Genomic DNA, 19,834 nt, shown 5'->3' on the forward strand with positions numbered 1-19,834 from the left:
TATGTGGAAAATAATGTTTTTTAACCATAAACCACGCCAACACATTGTATTACACCAAATACACAAAGTAATGTTCTTTTTAGCTGTGGAATATTGGTCCTATAGCGATATGCAAAGGTACAAATCCCAAAGTAAAATCCTGAATCAGATAATTGGTGCTCTTTAAAATTCTCACGCTCTCTAATGAAACAATAACAGGAGACAGCGAGAGAGAGAAAGTTTTTAACTGAAGAGCAGTCATACATTAAACAATCTCTCTTTATTTTATTTTATGCAACAAATGTGAATGACTTTAAAACATAAAGAAGATTAAATCTCTGGGTCATGCGTCCGGTCAAATACGCAGACACAGCTGAACCCATTTGTTCCAGTTGGGCTCATGTGGAAAAACTCGTGCCAGTCTGAGTGTGCAGTCCACTGTGGGCTCATAAAACGCCATTGATATGTCCTTTAACCTGACCTCTGTCTGACCTTTGACCTCTGGTGTTCTGGGTTTGGAGAACAGCGAGGGTTTCTGTTGTTGAACGGTGTAGCGTTTCCTTAAACAGCCCAGATCAATCAAAACCTGAAATATATTTAATGTGTGAAATACACAAGCACAAGTTTCTATAATGTTTGATTTGAGTCAACAAACGTGTGTCAGATATCTGATGTGTTTAAACTGAATGACCTGCAGGAGTTCGAGGATGATGACGGGCTGAAGAACCTGACTGTAATGTTGGAGCACAAGCGACTCACGGATCCCTGGATTACTCATGATGTGCAGGAGAACCGACTCCAGCATTCCCTTACACACCGGACGATTCAATAAACCATCAACCGCTCGCCACGGACGACTGACAAACCTCACAGACTCATAAGCCACGCTGCTGACACACACACACACACAGAGCTGTCAATCATCTTTGGGTTGATGTCACTGGTTTAGTGAACTTTACGCAGAAATATTTTACTAGCAGTATGTAGTCATTAACCAATCAGAATCAAGTATTCAAGTGTAATATAAAGGTTTGACTCACTCTTTCTCCTGGTCAGCAGCAGCTCCTTCATCTCCATCTGTAACAACAACTAAATGTGAAATCAAAACTAGCAAGAAATAAAAAATTAAAGTAATTTCGTGTCTAAACAAACATCTTTAATGTACGAGTGGGAGGGGTCAAGCTCCGCCTCATTCCCATCTGCTGTATGCTGCTCTGCGTCACTGACATCTTTAGGTAGCGCCTCCTCCATGACAACCTGCTGCTCAGCTTCGGTCTCCATGACGACAGCTGCATCTGTGGAGACGCTATCCTGAAGATCTGATTCTGTGGCCCGCCTCTTCTTGGCTGGAGGTGTGGCATCATCGGGGTCATGGGCGGGGCCTCTCTTCAGGGATACCCGTTCCATCTGTGCATCATCACACTTGCTCTCCAGCAGCCAATGAGACGCAACGTTCAAACACACCAGCCTATGAGAGAGAGCTCCAACCTCCACCAGCTGCTCTCCATCCACCAGATCCTAAACACACCACACACACACAAACGCACACAATACAATACAATACAAGTTTATTTGTATAGCACATTTAAAAACAATTTAAAATTGACTTTTACAAAGACGAGAAACAAAATTAGATAAAACAATTTAAAATAAAAATATGGTATAAAACAACAGCTAGTATCAAATGACATTAAATGCCAACGAGAAAAGGTACGTTTTTAGGGCAGATTTAAAAATAGAGAGTGTTTGAGCAGGCAGCTCATGTATATTGTTAAAAGTTGGTTCAAAACCACTTTTTCTAAAATCACACACGGATGTCAGCATCAAACTGATGAGAAGATCTGACAAGCACTGACAATCAGTCTCACTAGTCACCTGTATATATTGTTGTAGCGATCTCTTTCGGCCGTTCTCAGGCTGTTCCAGATGTATGAAGCTCAAACAGAGGTCCTGTCTGTCAATGCCAATCTCCGCCCCTTTCTGCACAGCATCTCTGATCTCCTGGACTGCCTGGACGTCCTCCGGTCCATATTCCAAAACACTCACACACCGCTCCAAAAACATCTGTAGGTCTAGTGTTGTTGAGCGGTAAACACGAGTAAATGATGCCGGGAAAGACGGAGGAGCGGATAAAGAAAATGCTGAGAGAGAATCAGCTGCAGGTGAGAGACAAAGACAGAAATGTGTGTCATGAGATTTCAAAAGACAAGCAATGCAGATCAGATTATGAGACAGATTGTGTGTTTATGTGTGTGTGTACACAAACCCTCTTGTGTGAAGAATGTGTGTCTGGGCGTCTCTCTGAGCTTGACATGAACAGTACAAGTGTTGATGATGATGTTGTCTGTGGTGTTAGAGTTGTGTGTTTGTGAACGTGTGATTCCAGGTGAACAGTATCCTCTCATCAGCAGGTAATTGGTGTGAGAAGCTTGATGAGATTTGATCTCTAGTTTCCTCTTCCTCTCGACCTCATCATCCTCTTCCTCCTCCTCCAGTGCTTTTGTGAAACTGAAACACAACACAACAACATGCAGTCATTAGTATGTGTGCATAAACAATACAATCTGTCTGAAGTATTAAGTGTTTGTGTGTGCTTAGTAAATGATGTGTACTGTGTATTACTGTGTGTTAATTATTCTGTGTGTATCTTATATCTTGTGTGTGTTACTATATTTTGTAAATTATCTCTGAATGTGTTTATTATTGTGCATATATGCATGTATCCAGTAGCTGTAATATTGTTTGTTGTACCTCTTGACCATCTCGCGGTCCACCATGTTGCTGTTTATGATCACAATCTGCTGTGGGATAGTGACGTCTACAGTCAGCAGACCTAGAGTCATGAGAGTGAGACAGCAGGCGCTCACACCACCCGGAGCATCCATGCTCAACGGTAGCATATCCTGACTATCTGCAGGGGGCGCCTCCGCCCGTTCCTGCACCTGCTCCTCCACCCGCTCCTCCGCCCACTCTCGTGCCTGCTCATCCTCCTCCGCCCGCTCTCGTGCCTGCTCATCCTCCTCCACCCGCTCCTGCTCATCCTCCTCCACCCGCTCCTCCGCCTGCTCCTCCACCCGCTCCTGCGCCTGCTCCTCCACTCGCTCCTGCGCCTGCTCCCCCACCCGCTCCTGCGCCTGCTCCTCCACCCGCTCCTGCGCCTGCTCCTCCACCCGCTCCTGCGCCTGCTCCTCCACTTGCTCCTCCACTTGCTCCTCCACTTGCTCCTCCACTCGCGCCTGCTCCTCCACCCGCTCCTGCGCCTGCTCCTCCACCCGCTCCTCCTCTATCTGTTCTCTGTCCTTGTCTCCGCTGGCATCTCTCTCACTCTCAGGGTCTTTCTGAAAGGAGAAGCTGCTGCTTCTGTCACTTCTGCTTCCTTCACATAAAGCAGTGAGCAGATCGTACGCATCATTAAAAATAGTGCTGGGAAAACGCCAAGTAAAGAACCTGCAAAGCAAGCAGATGGTTAATGATCAACATGAATGATTTAAACACTTTTATTCATATTATATAGAACTGTAGCTGTGTAGTACTTGTAGTAATGCTGTGAGAGCTGATAGGACATAGGCAGGAAGGGGAGGGCGTGAAACTTCTTTATGCCGTAGATGGTCATGGGGCGGCGGCGGTTTACTAAGCCCCGCCTCCGACATGTTTGAAAGGCCCGAGTCAAAACGTGCTCTTTATACTGTGTGTACAGACAGAATGTCTAACAAAAAAAAAAAAATACACACATGTTATATATAGTTTATATATAATACAATAGACAATATATTGTTGTATGTATGTTTGTGTACCTGGAAGGGCAGATAGTTCTTCATCTGAGCATTAGTCAGAACAAGAGTGCTCTGAATTAAATTAAACAACACAAGAACATGGATGTCTTCCGGCCTACAAAACACACAAATTTAAGTGTGAATAGTGTTAAGGTGATGTGACACTGTGAGTTTTATTAATGTAATAATGCAGATGAGTGCTGACACACTTGTTGAGAACATCTCTGAAGTGCTTCACTGTATCATCTCCAATTGTGTACACCTTAAACCTAATGACAAAAAAAACACAAAAACACATATTCAGACTAAATGACTCACATCTGCGGTAAACGTGTGTGTGTGCGTGAGTGTGTGTGCGTGAGTGTGTGTGTGTGTGTGTGTGTGTGTGTGTGTGTGTGTGTGTGTGTGTGTGTGTGTGTGTGTGTGTGTGTGTGTGTGTGTGTGTGTGTGTGTGTGTGTGTGTGAGTGTGTGTGTGTGTGTGTGTGTGTGTGCGCGTGCGTGAGTGTGTGTGTGTGTGTGTGTGTGTGTGCGTGCGTGTGTGCGTGCGTACTTCTTGAAAAGTTCCTCTTTGGTATCTGGTATGATGACATCACTAGAACCACAGCTGGAGCTGAACTTTGACCTCAGAGCACTTACAAACTCCTTATACTCCGCAGCACACACCTGTAATAAACACATATACACACCTGTTATACACACTCATCATCACAGTCCTGTAATATATATATATATATATATATTTATATATACACACACATCTGTAATACACACACATATATTTAACCACTGTTTTGTGTGGTACCTCAGGATTGCTGTAGTCGTCATTTCGGTTCATAAATTTCGGCAAGAACTCTTTATCCTGATACAGTTCAGCCAAACAAATCCTATAAAACACAAATGTGCACAAGCACACTCAGTCACACACAAATGTGATTTATATAACAGCTTACAGAAGCGACTCTAAAACTACCTGCATGAAGAAAGAACACAAGACAAACCTCTTTGTGTGTATGTGTGTGTGTGTGTGTGTGTGTGTACCTGTAGTTGAGGGCAGTTTGTGGGTTCTTCATGATGTATCGTATGCGGCGACTGACAGACAGAGATGTTTTGTCCTGCGATAACTCAAACTCAGCATGGAGAACATCTCGAACCACCGACCACGGTACAAACGGCTTCTTTAACTACACACACACACGCGCACGCACACACACACACACCATGCAGATCAAACATTGGACAGTAAACATCAGGTTTCAAACACGAAGATACCAAAAAGCTTCTATGAGGTTTATGGGTTGGGGGACAGCAAATACAGAATAAAAGTCCTTGTGTGTATTCATGTGTGTGTGTGTGTGTGTGCGGGTGTGTGTACCTTACGGTTGAGGAAGTGACTGGTAACTCGACACAACATCAGTAAACTGTCCTCTAAATGTGTCCATGTGACTCTTTGTTTGGTCATTTGCAGTAAAGCTCTGCGATCCGTCTCATCCCGAACACGAACCCGTTTCCTCACACGAACCTCTGACACAAACACACGCACACATTATTGACATGTACACACACCCTGAGATCTGTAAAGTTTAACAGTGAAAGACATTTAATCCAGCTCAGTGCTGTGTTACCTTTCTTCGGTCTCTTGCGGACTGGTTTGCCGGTCTCTTTCTTCTGTCTCTTGCGTTTGAGTTTTCGTCCTCCGCGCACCTCCTCGTTCCTGCTGGCCGGCCGTTGGCTCACGTGCACCTCCTCCTCCACAACAGCAGGGGGCGGCAGCGTCCCATCATCGGTCTGTACCGCTACAAACACAGCATACACATCTGGCATCATTCTAACAGACGAGCCGGAATCTAAAAGTTTGTTTTGATGATTTCCACGCTACCGGTTTGTGAAGCAGGTTTAGGTGGTGGGTGTTTGGACAGCAGGTTTCTGAGCCGGACCGTCTGATGAGTTCCTTTAGCGTCAGTGTTCTGACAACACAACGTCAGCTGACATTAACACAGCTCGCTGGAATACTGCTTTGACATCTGTGTGTGTTTGTTTGTGTATAAGCACCTGTCTTTGTGTATTCACCACATGGCTGGTCCATGACCAGTTGCGTTTCAGGTGGCTGAAAAAGATGGAGTCCAGTCCACCAGCACCCTGACCATCGCCCGGTGTAACGCCATCGTCCACCACAGTAGTGCTACCCCTAAAAAAAAAAACAACACAACATGAGGCCTAAAAAACAACCAATCAGACCACAGCACCTCTGGCCTGAACCAATCAAAAGCTGCTGATGTCTCACTGTAAGCTCTGCAGGAATCTCGGGCATTGTTCCAGTCCCATGAGAATTTCAGACTTCCCCTCATTAGAGCGTGAACGCGTCACCCCTAAAACACACACAGACACACAAACACTAAAGTCTCATCCATTAAACACTGATCAGTCCAACACTTCAAAATATTATCAGTTTAAAGTCCCCGTGAATCAGAAGTCACAATCGATTTTACTTCTGTGTTGTGACGTATTTCTGAATAAAACAGAATATCACACGAGGAAAATAGTGTGCGTGACTTGTGTTTTCCACTGTGCTTTGATTGGATACAGAAAAGTAGGCATTTCATTTAGAAATAGGACTGGCAGCAGACTGACAGTTGAAGGGGGCGGAGTTAACGGATGCTCCACCCAACCCATATATCTGACATCATCAGAGATTGATCGGCACAAGCGGTTGAAGGTTCTTTTGCAGATTGTTTATTAAAATAACGACTAACACAAATAAATGGTTTATAATAAACTGCAATATTACATTAAAAATAAGAATTGTCAGTTTTCGAACTTTCAAGAACTGAGTGTAGTCTGTTTTTACGCATACAAAAGCAGACATGCAAAGGCTTGCAAAGCAGAATTCATTTGACTCATACGCTGACGTTCAACAACATGCCTACTGTGCAGTGTACGTGGACCCTTGTGTACGCATAAAATATTGCATAAATTGTATTGGTAACGGTTTCGTGATGTTTTTATTCATACGTTCATTCAAAAAGCTTCAATATAGTTAACTTCTTTCATGCTAACATCTTGTAGTGTATTTAACTAGTATGGTTAAAAGCACAAGTTTTTGGAATGACTTATCACGAGACGACAAAATGAAGTATTACATCGGTTAATAATAATAATAATAATAATAATAATTTCACAACAGTTTTTTTGTTGACGTTAAGAAAATAACGTACACATCTTTACTAGACACACAGCTGACGATAAGATATGCTGAATGTAAATGTTTTACCTAACGGTGTGTTGAGACAAACACACAGCAGATCAAACCAGTACTTCTCAACGCTCTCTGCAGTATTGAACACATAGCGTCTCCTTTCAAACGGCCGAATGGTCTCGATGGCCCTGTTATAGTGCGGGTCACAGACGGTCGTATCCACGATGGTGGCCTTCGTCTTCAAATAAACAAACACCTGAAACACGCATGTAAACAGATCCTTAATAGTGACAATATCAAGGAGAATTATGACTGTAGGTCAATTATGTGCACCTGATCTTTCTCCATGAACCTCTCAGTAGGTCCAAACTGCATCAGACCCATGAAACACAACCTCTGAAGACTCTCGTGAAAACTGAAGATGTACTTTCTGTAGGAGAAATAACATCGTTCAGTCACCTGAGTGTGGACATTTGTGATGTGTATATGTGTTAATAAACAATCAATCAGCAGAAATGAAGACTATGTTGAGATCTACAGATTGATGGGTATCAATTATTCAGATTTCATGTCTTCCATCGAGTTATTATTGGATGTAAATCATCTGCGAGGATGCTGTTAAATAAGTGAGAGATAACTAAAAGAGTTTCCCAGATAGCGAGCAACAATTGCAACAATGTTACAAATTGTTTCATATCACTTTTGCACCCTTCATTAATGTTGAAATAATATTGACATTTCAATTTCAGTATGGTGATCAGTGTTTGCTTTAGTTGGCCCTTGACTATTAAGTTAAAGTTAAATATTTCTTGTCTTTTTTCAGCATTTGTATGCGTTTAAGTAGAAACACATGTGAACTGGAAAAGAGATGTGTTTCAAAGTTAAGTTGCTTTTTTTTGAAGACGTCAGGATGAGGTCAAATTAAGCTGCTTTACATGATGATGATCATTCTTTTATCACCTGTATAATTGTTCTGGAGTTTAAATGCACTGTGACACGGTAAACAGGAAAAATGCTGACACATTCAGACATCATTACGCATCCTACAAATCTCAACAATGCTGAGAATCATCAAACTAATTCAGATAAAACAATGAACTGCAATGCATGCTGGGAGTCATGGGTTAGTCTACTACTATGTTGATACCCAGCATGCATTGCAGCATGATGCTTTCTTTTATTGATCATCACTATTGTTGAGTTACATAGACTGATTCATGATGTCAGAGATTGATTCAAGAGCCCAACTAAAACAAACACTGATCACCATAATGATACTATTATTTATTTTACCTAAATAATATTGGCAGTTGTACTCGGCTGTATTTCTCCTGCATTTATTAATGTAAAGCTGCTTTAAAGCAATTAAACGATTGTGAAATAAATAAATTTATATAAATAAAATTCAATTAAAAAATGTGTTTATAAAAATTTCAATATTTGTTCAAAATTAAATGGGATTAACGTTGACAAAGCAACTATTTTTAACATTGTTTCAATGGTTGCTTTATATCTGGGTTTGGTTGATCTTCAGACAGGATTTCATCATCATTATCGTCATCATGTAACTGATAGAGGATGGAAAGAAACCTGTGAAAGCTACATCTCTAGAAGATTTCAAGAGTTATGGTGTCAAAGGCTTTTGAGAGATCATGTGGATCTATGTTGTTCTCCTGTGTTTGTGGTGTGAAGATCATCAGATTCATTGTCATGATCACGATCGGTTCGGTTATATGAAAACACGCTGGAACGACAGGCTCTGGTAAAGTTCATACAGTGTGATGTGTGTCATCTATGCGTGTTTACCTCCTGTGTAGCAGCTGTCTCTTAATGTCTGCAGGGAGAAACCTGATGAGATAATGCTGCCTAATCGGATCATTTAGGTACTGCTCCAAACCATCAACCTTATAACCAATATCATCACAACAACAATGCTCAAATATGAAGATTGCTGTAAGAGTGTGTGTGTGTGTGTGTGTGTGTGTGTGTGTGTGTGTGTGTGTGTGTGTGTGTGTGTGTGTGTACCTTATAGTTGATTTGACAGATCTGCATGAAGACACTGAGTGGCAGTGACACGAGAACATCACTGATGAGAGCCCAACCATAACCAAAGTCTTTATGTAGCGGTATCGGAGGAATGAATCTCTTCCAGCAATTTTCATTCACGTATACTACACACACACACACAGAGAGAGAGAGAGAGAGAGAGAGAGAGAGAGATGCATTTACCCATACAGAGAAACGTTACATACGCTACGGTTAAAGAGATGAAACCCTCACCTTCAAAGTGTTGCTCATGAGTTACATCAGAGTCTTCCTCGGTCTGATCATCTCTTCTGGAAGCCTCTGGGTTCGTCTGTGATTCAGGAACAGAATCTGTCTGGCTGGATCTTCTGAGCGGATGTCCATAAATCAAATACCACAGGAACGAGTGAACGATACGCAGACGAGGCATTTTGGACTGGAATCCAAGAGAGCGTCCGTATCCAGGAACTGTCAGAAGATTACACAGATGTTATGATACAGGCCGCTTCTCAATATCTGTTATGATCTGGTTCACGTCTGATGTAAATAAGACAGAAGTTTTACTGGTAACGGGTTTGAAGGAGTTCAGGGGTTTGACGCCCATCATCTCGTTCACTTTCTTTGGGGCGTTGCTTTGAGACGTTCGTGAGGTTTTATTCTCTTTTACAGTCTTTGTATTAGACTTGACTTTGTCAGCTTGTGGCTCGACACTGATAAACACAGAAGAGACACTCATATTAATAATGAAAGAGCTGTGAGTGATCGTTCACACACACACAAACACTGTGAAGTGCATTGTGGTAAAGTCGTTCTCACCGAGCCGTAGAGACAGAACTGGACATGCGCATACGGATTTGCTCAATAGTACTTTTAACCAGCGGATCATTTGGTGTAATGGAGGGATGAACTACAAACTCAACCTGAAGGAGAGAGAGAGAGAGAGAGAGAGAGAGAGAGAGAGAGAGAGAGAGAGAGAGAGACACACACACACATCAGGCATGTATTTATAACTACGTTCACACTGTGCATCACAACTCTTCAGATCTGATGTGTGCAACACATTCTGTTTTTTTTTCTGGATTATCTGCATTAGATTTTTAAGACATGGTTGATTGATTTGTGACATTAAGTACAGGTTTCCCACTTTAAGCCAGATGTCAAATTCCCTGACTTTCACAGACTAAAAAGCTGAATTTCCATGACCTAAAATCTGCGGAAAAACATCTTAAAATGTCATGTTTGCCTTGGTTAACAGGTACAGGTGACTGACTTATGTTGACAAGCAGGAAGAAACTAAAATGAGCGCCGCATGACATATTTTTGAAGGCAAAACCCAGACGTGAGTTAGCATTTTAGCTCTTCTGATTCCACCGTCCCCAAGTCAATGTTATTTTTATGGGGTTTTGCTTAATCTGAAGATCTTGTCCTTGTATTTGACACATCTGTTCAATGGGATTTCTGTGAAGAACCTCTAAAGCACCTTTATTTTTAAAAGTAAAAATATTCTAGAAAATCCATGAGAGCAACATATATATTTGAGTTGTGATGTCACACAGCATTACACTTAATATTGACTTACAATGACACTTTTTACGGTCATGCCAAACCGTTTCCCTGTTCAACGGTTCCATTATGTGCCGATCCGATACTCCACTGGCACGTGTTTAAAAGTTGATTTGTTTTGTATAAGCATGTCTGTACCTTCTTGTGAACTCCATCCTGTATGATGATAGTCCTGTAGAGTTTGACTAAACCTTGTCTAGACAGTGAACAGATGAGTCTCATCACACTCTTCTTACACACTTTAGTATTCACACCATCTTTCTTCTCTTCCTCCGTCAATAACTTCTGCAGACTGACACACAAAGACAACATTTACATTTGTGTGTGTGTGTGTGCGTCTGTGTGTGTCTGTGTGTGTGTGAATCTCACGAGTAAAAGCCCTCGATGATCTTGCTGCACTTCACCGCCTCTATGATCATGTTCTTGCGTTTCAACAGTCTGTACGTCTCCTGAACTTCCATCTTCTTTGTCTAAGGTTGAAAACAGACCGTCAGTCATTTCTAAAGGACAAACTGTAAAGAAACGCAGTCATGATGCACACGCTGACCTCACTGACCGTGAGCACTTCCTCTACCACTGGCTCCGTGCCTTCGACACAATGTGATTGGCTGACGGTCGGGATGGGGGCGTGTTCGTTAGGTACAGGGCACGCATCATCTCCATCTTGTCCAGCTTCAGCATTTTCTGAGGCTTCAGTCTTGCACTCTTGAGGTGAAGCCAGCGACGTCTCTGAAAAACACAAACGATAGAAAATAAACCTGAGACCTAAAGTTGTTTTGAGATGGTTATGAATTTGATTTTTCAATATTTGATAATTATTCATGTCAGTTATATTTGTATGTCTTATTACTTTTACAGCACTGTGGTCAACATTGTTGTATTATTAAGTGCTTTATAAATAAATTCAAAATTAAATGAAATCATGTGTCATTCCTGAGCTGTGATTGGCTCTCATGCTTGTCACTCACCTTTGAGAGATGTGTCGCTCTTTCCAAAGTGAAGTTTGGACTGTTTGAGCTGTTTAGCTTTCTGCTGGGTTTTCTTGCGCCCCTGCAGCTGCGAGACCCCGGCGGTGGGCGTCTCTGCTCCCGGCTCGTTGAGATGCGCTTCCCGCAGGTCCTGACTGCGCTGCATCTCTTTAGTGAACTGCAGGTTGAGTTTACTTTCCTCTACAAAGTGTTTGCTGATATATTTAGTGGTTCTCTGGCGACCCTCATCCTCCATAAAGCCCTGAAGGACACACACGAGATATTTACAACTCAAAGCAGCTTTACAGACATTAGTAGAAGAAGGAGTCTCTGTAGGTATACGTTACTTTGATCATGTCGTTTCGCTCCAGTAATCTACAGACCATTCGACCCTCCAGTCTTCCCACGTTAAGTTGCCCTCGTAGCATTGACTGTGAGATCCCTCTGGTCCCGGTCGACTCCACTGCATCAGCCAATCACAGCGGTCCGTCATAACAGAGCCCAGGCAAAGGGGTCATATTATGAGACTTTTTTTAAGATGTAAAATAAATCTTTGGTGTCTCCAGAGGACATATGTGAAGTTTTTGCTCAAAATACCCCACAGATAATTTATAATAACATGTTAAAATTGACACTTTGTAGTTGTAAGCACAAAAGTCATATTTTTGGGTGTGTACTTTACAATGCAAATGAGTTGATGAAAAGCAAACACTGATCACCATAATGGCGGTTTGTTGAACGTGAAACTCAATTGTGCTGTCAAATATAATTTTCTTCTCTCTACTTTGCACTAAATGGCAGTGAGTGGTTGGATAGTACAGATTAAGGGGTGGTATTATTATAATAATAAGATCCCCTTCTGACATCACAAGGGGAGACACATTTCAATGAGCTATTTTTTCACATGATTACAGATAATGGTTTACCAAAACTAAGTTACTGGGTTGATCTTTATCACATTTTCTAGGTTAATAGAAGCAATGAGGACACAATTGCAACACTTAAACATGGACAACGTCAGATTTTCACACTATGACTCTTTAAACAAACAAAAAAAATGCATAAATGGACTGACCAATATCGTAGGCTTGTGAGAGCATGTCGCGCTCGATGATGCGAGGAACCACGAGAACGTTCCTCTTGTTGGGCCCGTTGCCGTCTTCATCGTTGTTCTCGTCGTCCTCATCCTCCTCTACATCTTTCTGTCCGTACGGCTTTATGAGCTTCAGACAGCGAACGAAGATGTCCGTGCCTGATGACCAATAACACGAGCACATCACGTGACAGAATACTCAGAGAGAGAGAGAGACAGACGGTGCGTGTGATATCAGACCTCGTAGGGTTTTGAAGGGTCCTCCGTCCGGGTCGAGCTCCCTCAGAGGAATCCTCAACATGGTCACCATCTTAGCCGCAAGCATGTACTGATACACGCGCTTGAAGGTTCGCTCGCAGACACCCTAAACACACCAAAACAACATCCACTACATGAAACATACTGATGATGATCCAAACACGCAGACGTTTATTTATAATCACCAGCTGATGTCTGAGTTTCTGCATAACCATCATCTTGTTGGGCGCCTCAGACAGAACGTTAGACGTGGACTCCATCAGAATATCATATTTGGTCCTCCTGACAGAAACAACAAACACATTCATTACAAACGAGTAGGAGACACAAACGCTATCTAAGAAAGTTGACGGCGTCCACACCTGTCGACGTGAAAGCGTGGCAGCAGCAGAAGCAGGGAGTGTTGTTGTCCTCCTGATAGCAGCCGGGTCACGTGTGACTGTATAGTGATCATTCGGTTTCGGTCCAGCTTCCTTCTCAGATAATGCATCTTACCAGCATCCATTCTGACCAATCACAAACAGTTTCGTGGTTTTGAAGCGGTGGTGTGCCACGCTTGTCTTCATCATGTTTGGTTTGGTTCGGGTGTGATGTGGTGACGGCTGTAGTTTTGGTGCCTGAATACTTTTGTGTGTAGTTCTCGCTGTAGTTCGCCCTGCCAGCGAGCTCGGCCCAATCTCTCCAGAATACAGTAGGTCTGATCAGCGAGCTTCAGCTCCGAGTTTCCCTCCGGCCCGATCAGAGCTCGATACCGGACCTCCTGTGAAGCCACTATCACCAGTTTCTCACCGAACCTGAACAAAAACAAGGAGACGAGGCTGTCAATCTGTCAGTGGATGTGAAGTCTGCACCCCATCTTCATCATGATGATGTCTCACTGACTGGGTCTGGGTCTGATCCAGTGTCATCAGTGCCTTGAGCTCGGTCGTTCTGATCTGTTCGGTGACATCGGTACGCTCTTTGTAGAACAGACAAGATCCCTGGATCCCGCTTGGGTCATCGGTCACCACGTTGACTGGGTACGGATCCTCAGGGTCAACCTGACGCGTCTTATGAATGCCCGTGTTTGGATCCACCTCTACAAACCTGAACAGACACATAAAGATGATACATGAAGATGTCTCACGGTCTTGACCCAATTCTGTACTCACTATAAACAACATCATAGTAAGCATCCTAACACTAAACACTATTAAGGGATGAGATTTCTCCAAGAGTGTTCACCATGTGTGGAATAATAATGATTGATGATGATGATAATGATATTTACCATAACTACAGAACAGAAGACATACTTTAACTGTTATAGTGTTACCACAGCAACCATGGTTTAATCTGGTAAAAACAATGACTATTACAGTTTTACTATACTATAAACATGGTTCCTGTGAATTTAGTGTTTGTTGAATCTGCAGTCCCACCTGTCGTATACCGTGACGTGTTTCCTGGGTTCAGGCATCAGGTAGAATCGGACCTCTGGTGTTCGGCTCAAGTAGGTCCATATGAAGTTCTGTGTGAGCGGATCCAAATTCAAACCGAACTCAGGCTGTCGCATCCGCAACCTCATCCATAGAGTCTGAATGCTGATCCCGTCCAAACCCTCCAGAGCCACCTCATCCAGAACCGCATACAGCGGATCCATCATGACATCGAGCTGAACTCAACTCAACCGAAGCGAAGGGACGCGAGCTTGACATGTGCAACTTCCGCATTGAGCGCTGCTTCTGTGACGTACATCACTACACTGACGCGCGCGGCACTGACGCCTGCAGGACACCGCCGGTAGTACAACCACCAAATTATAAACACATTACATTCATATTTACATTTTTATATCTGAGAGCTTCCTTGGAGTAAAATGACCAAATAATACAAAATACCCTCAAATAAAAGAAAAAGAAAATCCAAAATAAAAGTATTTTTGCCAATTTAAAAGTAAAAATAGATTGTAATAAAAACACACAAACAGTCTACAGTAAATGACTTTTTATTCAATAACAACAACAGTGTTGTTAACATATGTCTGAAGATTAACTGATCCTGTATCAGCAGAACACAACATCATTTGTTCATTTATTCATTCTCTCCACTTTTGCAACGATTTTATGGTCATACGTTGGCAGGACGCTCTCATCTTCTCGTATCTCTTCATAAACCACCGCATTCAAACTCACTGCTGGCTCTTTTGAAGAAGAACCTGTTCAGACGAGAGGAAGATAAACTCATTCTGTGTAATGAAACCCTCACTGTCATCTTAAAGTATAACGAGAGGAAGCTCACCTGTACCAACCCCTGCGGGTCACCAGCGATTTAAACTGACCGAGGGTCAAAGTGTTGCCCTCAACACATGTCCTGTATGGAACCAACTCACCACAGAAATAATATACAACTGTTATGATCTCACCTGCACACCTGCTGACAGAGAAAGAGAGAGAGAGAGAATATAAAAACATAAGAAACACATCCTGTGAATAATATATTCAGTGTATAGCTTTGATGATATCGTGCAGAGTTTTGAATCATGAAACACTTGTCAATCAGTGCTGTGTGCTCTCTTACCCATAATGCTTTGTGTCTGTCTGACTGCAGTCCAGAGCATCATCAGTAGAGTTTGTGTGTACATGTTTGTGTCGAGGGCTCTTTACTTCACGTGTCTCATGCAACTGTGTGATGTCATCATCTGTATCACAGTAACCCAGAGAGGGGGTGGAGCTTTCTTTCATCTTTTCAGAATGACATAATGAGGTTCTGTCGATGACATCAGCTTCCTCTTCCTGTCACGGCAGAAAACGTCATCACTGATGGGGATTAAATACTATCATACTTCTCTATCTAATAGTATGCAGCTCCAGTCTGTGTACAGTGTGTGGATTAATCACATACAAAATAAAGTTTATGTTTGCATAATATATGCGTGTGCACTGTGTGTAATTATTTTGTAAATATATATTAAGATTCTTATATAGATTTAAAAAATATATACATACATAACATTTTCTTAAATGTAGGATGTGTTAGTGTATTTATATATACAAAATAATTACACACAGTGCACACTCATATATTATGCAAAAAGAAACATTTATTTTATATGCGATTAATCGCGATTAATCTTTTGACAGCCCAAAGTATTACATTTATCTTTTTTTATATTACACTTGCTATTTTGTGTTTATTTTCAGTTGAAATATCTAAAAATTCTTAAATAAAGATGCATTTTCTTCATGAGCAAATGACCTACCGGTATATAAGTGTAGTTTTTCAATCTGCCAACAGGGTAAGACTTAATTCAAGAAGAAGAAAAAAACAATTCTTACCCCACTGCAGATTTATTGGCTTGCACAAATTCACTTAAATTCTATGTTTTTTGTCTAAAAACGAGATTTATTTTCTTAGGTCAAATGAAGCCAAAAATACTAATAGAGACATTTTTTGCAGTGATTATATAAGAGTGGATTACATCAGTGTGGTGTATTATTTAGTCACATTATTCATGATCTCACCACAGGAAGAGTTTGAGTCTGTAGCTCCTGTAAACGTCTCATCAGTTCAGCTGCGAATGTGTGTGTCCTCATCTTTACCTGTCACACACACACACACAACACAACACAACACAACACACAGCTGCTATATGACCACTGTCTGTCTGTGTATACTGAACAGAAAATTAAACATTATTTCATTTATGAATCATTTTCAATCTTGAGGATGTAAACACATACACACACAAACACACAAACAGACTCACTGGTGTGTGCGGCAGGTGTTTATATGCTGACTCTCTCGCGCGTGTTGTTCTCATGTGATGATGACACGTGTGACACCTCTGCCTGAGGAAACAAGACAACGTATTACAAATCTCCAGAAATTGAACTAAAAAAACCTATTCTGTGTGTGATTACCTGCACTTCTTGTCTGGGCTCTTCTGATTGGCCGTGTTGTAGGAAGGGAGGCTCTCAGTTTCAGGATCCGCCCCCTTCTCAGGTGAGGGCGTGTCCAGGTGACCCAGTAACACTGTGTTCTGGTGGTCTGTTGATGCTGGGAGTTTTGTCCGGAGTTTCTGATCGTGACTGTGTTTCAAATACACGTCTGACCTGAGAAAGAGCGGGAACAGACTGTGTTCCAATACTGCCTGCACCTCTGCATGCGCCTGCGCAAACAAGACAGAGTCCAGTTGCGAGCGTTGAATGGCGTCCAGTACGCCGCACCTCGTCACTGTGGCGACCTGGCGTGACACGACGCTGTGACTGCGTTCGGACAGGTAGCAGCGGTATATGGCTTTGGCCAGTTTGAGTCGCTGCTCCGTCGTGGCCGCGGGAAACTTCCGGAAGCCGCTGCAGGCGAACCAGAAGTCCAGCAGGTCGGAGCAGCCCAGGCCCCGCAGGAAGTGCTGGAAGAGAGTCGTGCCGTCCCGGTCGTCCAGCAGCGTGAGGAGCGTCTCCGCCCAGGCCTCATACGGGCCGGTCCGTGATGCACTGCCCTCGGGTTCAAAGCCTAAATTCAGGTCAGATCTGCGGGGCGTGGCAGTCGAACCCTCTGCCCAATGAGAAGTTGTCTTTTTGGAGATTTGCGTGCCATCTCTTGACTGGACCAACTCTCGGTCCTCCTCACCTGGCACTGGAGGTCGAGGTGCATCCTCGTTAAAATGACCATCACCATGGTAACCACAGACTGCCAAACTCATGATGTCATCTAGGACAAAGAGAGAGAAATACATTTAAAATATAATATGAATATAACAAAATAATTTTGTTATATAGAAATATGACCCTATAATCATACATGATTTAAAGTATCTGTACAATCTTACATATTTGAATTAATTGTTTTTTTTTTATTTTAGTAACTAATGCAAACCCAACCAAGGGTTATTTTAACCAAAAATGGTTGGGTGGTGAAAGTAACATAATGATCAATTGTATGGTAACCCATAGTTGAAATGTGACCTCTGCATTTATCCCATCCACTGACTAGAACACGCACGTGCGCGGGTAGATATTTGTACGCAACTCAATGGGTTAATACTGTAAGTAACCCATTTTACAGGTAGTAATAATTGTTTGTTTCAAACTGTATATGAAGAGTTAAAGAGGAATATTGAAGTATTTTGGCAGTTTTTATGCATTTATAAAGAACTGCGGTGTTGAAGCGATGATCGCGCGTCGCGTCAGGTGTTTTAACATTTAAAACAAAAAACACACAAAGAAAACAACTTGCAAATCAAAGCTGACAGAGATCGCGTTACTTTTAAGACACAGTTAATTTGCATACCTTTGTATTTTGTGTACAGTAATAAATTGTAGATAAAAACATTGATACAATTTTATTGCTCAAATTAATCTATTAATTCGTCCTCGCTCAAAGTGTAAAGTGCTCATTTCTGAGGAGATTTAAAATCACAATAAAACTACACAACAGTGATAAAATAACAGCATGATAATTTAACCCATACTTAACCAGAAATCCGGGTTTAACAGAATCTACACAACTTTGATAAAGTAAGGAAATAAAACCCAGCGATTAAGTAAAAATAATCGTCCCAGCGTTAACTTAGATGCAATTTATTCAATATAGTTCAGCTGATATATTCAAATAAAATATATGTCTAAAATATAGAAATTATACAATTTATTTGAATTAAAATACACAAAAATGTATTCATTTTATCATTTTTATTTTACAAGGAATTTGTATTAAAAATGAAATAGTTATTCATTCTTATTTCACTCTGTAAATTTAGTTTGTCATGGAAGTATATATATATTTCATTATTTTATTATGTTAATTTTCTATATTGTAATAGTGTGATTTAAGTATGAATAAATAATAAAGTTATAGATCTACCTGTATTGAGCGTCCGTCGCTTCTGCTGCTGTTGATATAAGCTTTGCGAGATGATGAGCGTGCGCGCGCAGCGCATTCATGTGTTCACATCATGACGTCACTCGTGCTTATTTAACTCGCGCTTCTTCATTAATAATTACATTAAAAGCCTTTAATTATTACGTTTGAAAAGTAAATTCGATTATACATCAAAGATCTGTCATATCTTCTAAAAATACTAAAGTTATTAAGACATTAAACCTGTGCTCCATCCTTAACTGATTCTGTGAAAAATCAATGATCATTTCCTTTCTCTTTTTCCTTATTTATTTATTTTTCTTTTCTTCTCTTTCATTGTTGTTATAATTGTAATTACAAACTGTATATAACTTTGCAAATTTTCATGTAACATATTGAAAACCTGGCAATAAAAAAAAAAAGTTCTTTATTAATAATTATGTTTTATTTCAGTTAAGTTTGATGTGTATTATGTAGATCTGATGATATATTGTGACACAGATCTTTTAATGTAGACTGACAGTGAGTTTATATCTGTCCAGGAGAAGAGCAGAAGGAGTCTTCAGTGAGTTAAAGGTTAAACACCACACCACACCATCTGACACCTGACAGCAGGAGATTCACACACACACACACACACAGACAGGTTTACATTTATTTATGGGGATTTTCTATAAATGTAATTATTCGGTACTTATCCCCTAAACCATCACAGAAAACTTTCTGCTATTTTAGATTTTCAAATAAACATCATTCTGGTTTGTTTATAAACTTGTTTCCTCATATGAACTAAAAACATCAAGAAGAAGATCAAATAATCACACACACTCACACACAATGAATTTAATTTAACTTCCTGATCATTTAAATACACATCAACAGAATGTGGGTGGTTGTTTTCATCATTATTATAGTTTTAGAGTAAAACAGAGATTGTGTTAATGTATTACTTTAATCATCTTTATATGTTTAACATATTATTGTATTGTCTTTTTAGACAGAAACACTACTGTTTGTTATTCTGTCCAGTGATGTGATGATATGTCAGTTGTGTTTGTTTTTATAAGTGTAGATATCTGTAATTTCTACCTTTTAATTGAACACGTTAACACGTGTATCCATACTGTTGGTGTTAGTGTC

The 19,834-nt window shown here is 41.1% G+C and overlaps 2 protein-coding genes across 9 annotated transcripts; both read right to left on the bottom strand.

Annotated features, from left to right (window-relative positions):
- Positions 1-240: 240 nt before the first annotated feature.
- Positions 241-14,575, bottom strand: LOC129443793 (general transcription factor 3C polypeptide 1). Of its 7 annotated transcripts, none has more exons than XM_073860106.1 (38): positions 14,275-14,575; positions 13,736-13,939; positions 13,471-13,647; positions 13,216-13,359; positions 13,039-13,135; positions 12,836-12,959; positions 12,578-12,754; positions 11,850-11,965; positions 11,503-11,764; positions 11,091-11,263; positions 10,904-11,004; positions 10,673-10,826; positions 9,788-9,891; positions 9,536-9,681; positions 9,227-9,439; positions 8,972-9,117; positions 8,753-8,850; positions 7,280-7,376; positions 7,022-7,202; positions 6,035-6,119; positions 5,803-5,938; positions 5,630-5,717; positions 5,376-5,546; positions 5,126-5,274; positions 4,792-4,934; positions 4,556-4,637; positions 4,304-4,416; positions 3,962-4,021; positions 3,774-3,867; positions 3,513-3,685; positions 3,252-3,426; positions 2,731-3,161; positions 2,246-2,487; positions 1,855-2,135; positions 1,134-1,497; positions 1,020-1,068; positions 671-869; positions 241-565 (listed from the first exon to the last, which is right to left on the bottom strand). In XM_073860106.1, exons 1-38 carry the CDS (start codon positions 14,496-14,498, stop codon positions 335-337), a joined length of 6,204 nt encoding a protein of 2,067 aa, XP_073716207.1. In that variant the 5' UTR covers positions 14,499-14,575; the 3' UTR covers positions 241-334. The 7 variants fall into 7 exon arrangements, with proteins under 7 accessions (XP_073716207.1, XP_073716210.1, XP_073716206.1 ...); XM_073860109.1 differs by having other exon boundaries at positions 2,731-3,137; positions 11,082-11,263; XM_073860105.1 differs by having other exon boundaries at positions 2,731-3,155; positions 11,082-11,263.
- Positions 14,576-14,824: 249 nt separating this feature from the next.
- Positions 14,825-18,920, bottom strand: LOC129443797 (uncharacterized). Of its 2 annotated transcripts, none has more exons than XM_055203998.2 (7): positions 18,698-18,920; positions 16,756-17,545; positions 16,602-16,683; positions 16,357-16,434; positions 15,413-15,627; positions 15,134-15,265; positions 14,825-15,050 (listed from the first exon to the last, which is right to left on the bottom strand). In XM_055203998.2, exons 1-7 carry the CDS (start codon positions 18,771-18,773, stop codon positions 15,002-15,004), a joined length of 1,422 nt encoding a protein of 473 aa, XP_055059973.2. In that variant the 5' UTR covers positions 18,774-18,920; the 3' UTR covers positions 14,825-15,001. The 2 variants fall into 2 exon arrangements, with proteins under 2 accessions (XP_055059973.2, XP_055059972.2); XM_055203997.2 differs by having other exon boundaries at positions 15,134-15,268.
- Positions 18,921-19,834: the final 914 nt, after the last annotated feature.

This window comes from Misgurnus anguillicaudatus, chromosome 3 (genome assembly GCF_027580225.2).
Source record: "Misgurnus anguillicaudatus chromosome 3, ASM2758022v2, whole genome shotgun sequence".
Classification (NCBI taxonomy): Eukaryota; Metazoa; Chordata; class Actinopteri; order Cypriniformes; family Cobitidae; genus Misgurnus; species Misgurnus anguillicaudatus.

What these genes read in the sequence shown, in the direction of transcription:
- LOC129443793 (XM_073860103.1), bottom strand. Translation starts at nt 14,498, where the DNA reads ATGATGGATCCGCTGTATGCGGTTCTGGATGAGGTGGCTCTGGAGGGT. An exon ending in CTACACACAAAAGTATTCAG is followed by an intron (nt 13,360 to 13,470) that starts GCACCAAAACTA and finishes GTGATTGGTCAG; the next exon opens with AATGGATGCTGGTAAGATGC. An exon ending in GAGCGACACATCTCTCAAAG is followed by an intron (nt 11,264 to 11,502) that starts GTGAGTGACAAG and finishes TGTGTTTTTCAG; the next exon opens with AGACGTCGCTGGCTTCACCT.
- LOC129443797 (XM_055203997.2), bottom strand. Translation starts at nt 18,773, where the DNA reads ATGCGCTGCGCGCGCACGCTCATCATCTCGCAAAGCTTATATCAACAG. An exon ending in GCGACGGACGCTCAATACAG is followed by an intron (nt 17,546 to 18,697) that starts GTAGATCTATAA and finishes TCTTTGTCCTAG; the next exon opens with ATGACATCATGAGTTTGGCA. An exon ending in AGCCCAGACAAGAAGTGCAG is followed by an intron (nt 16,684 to 16,755) that starts GTAATCACACAC and finishes TTGTTTCCTCAG; the next exon opens with GCAGAGGTGTCACACGTGTC.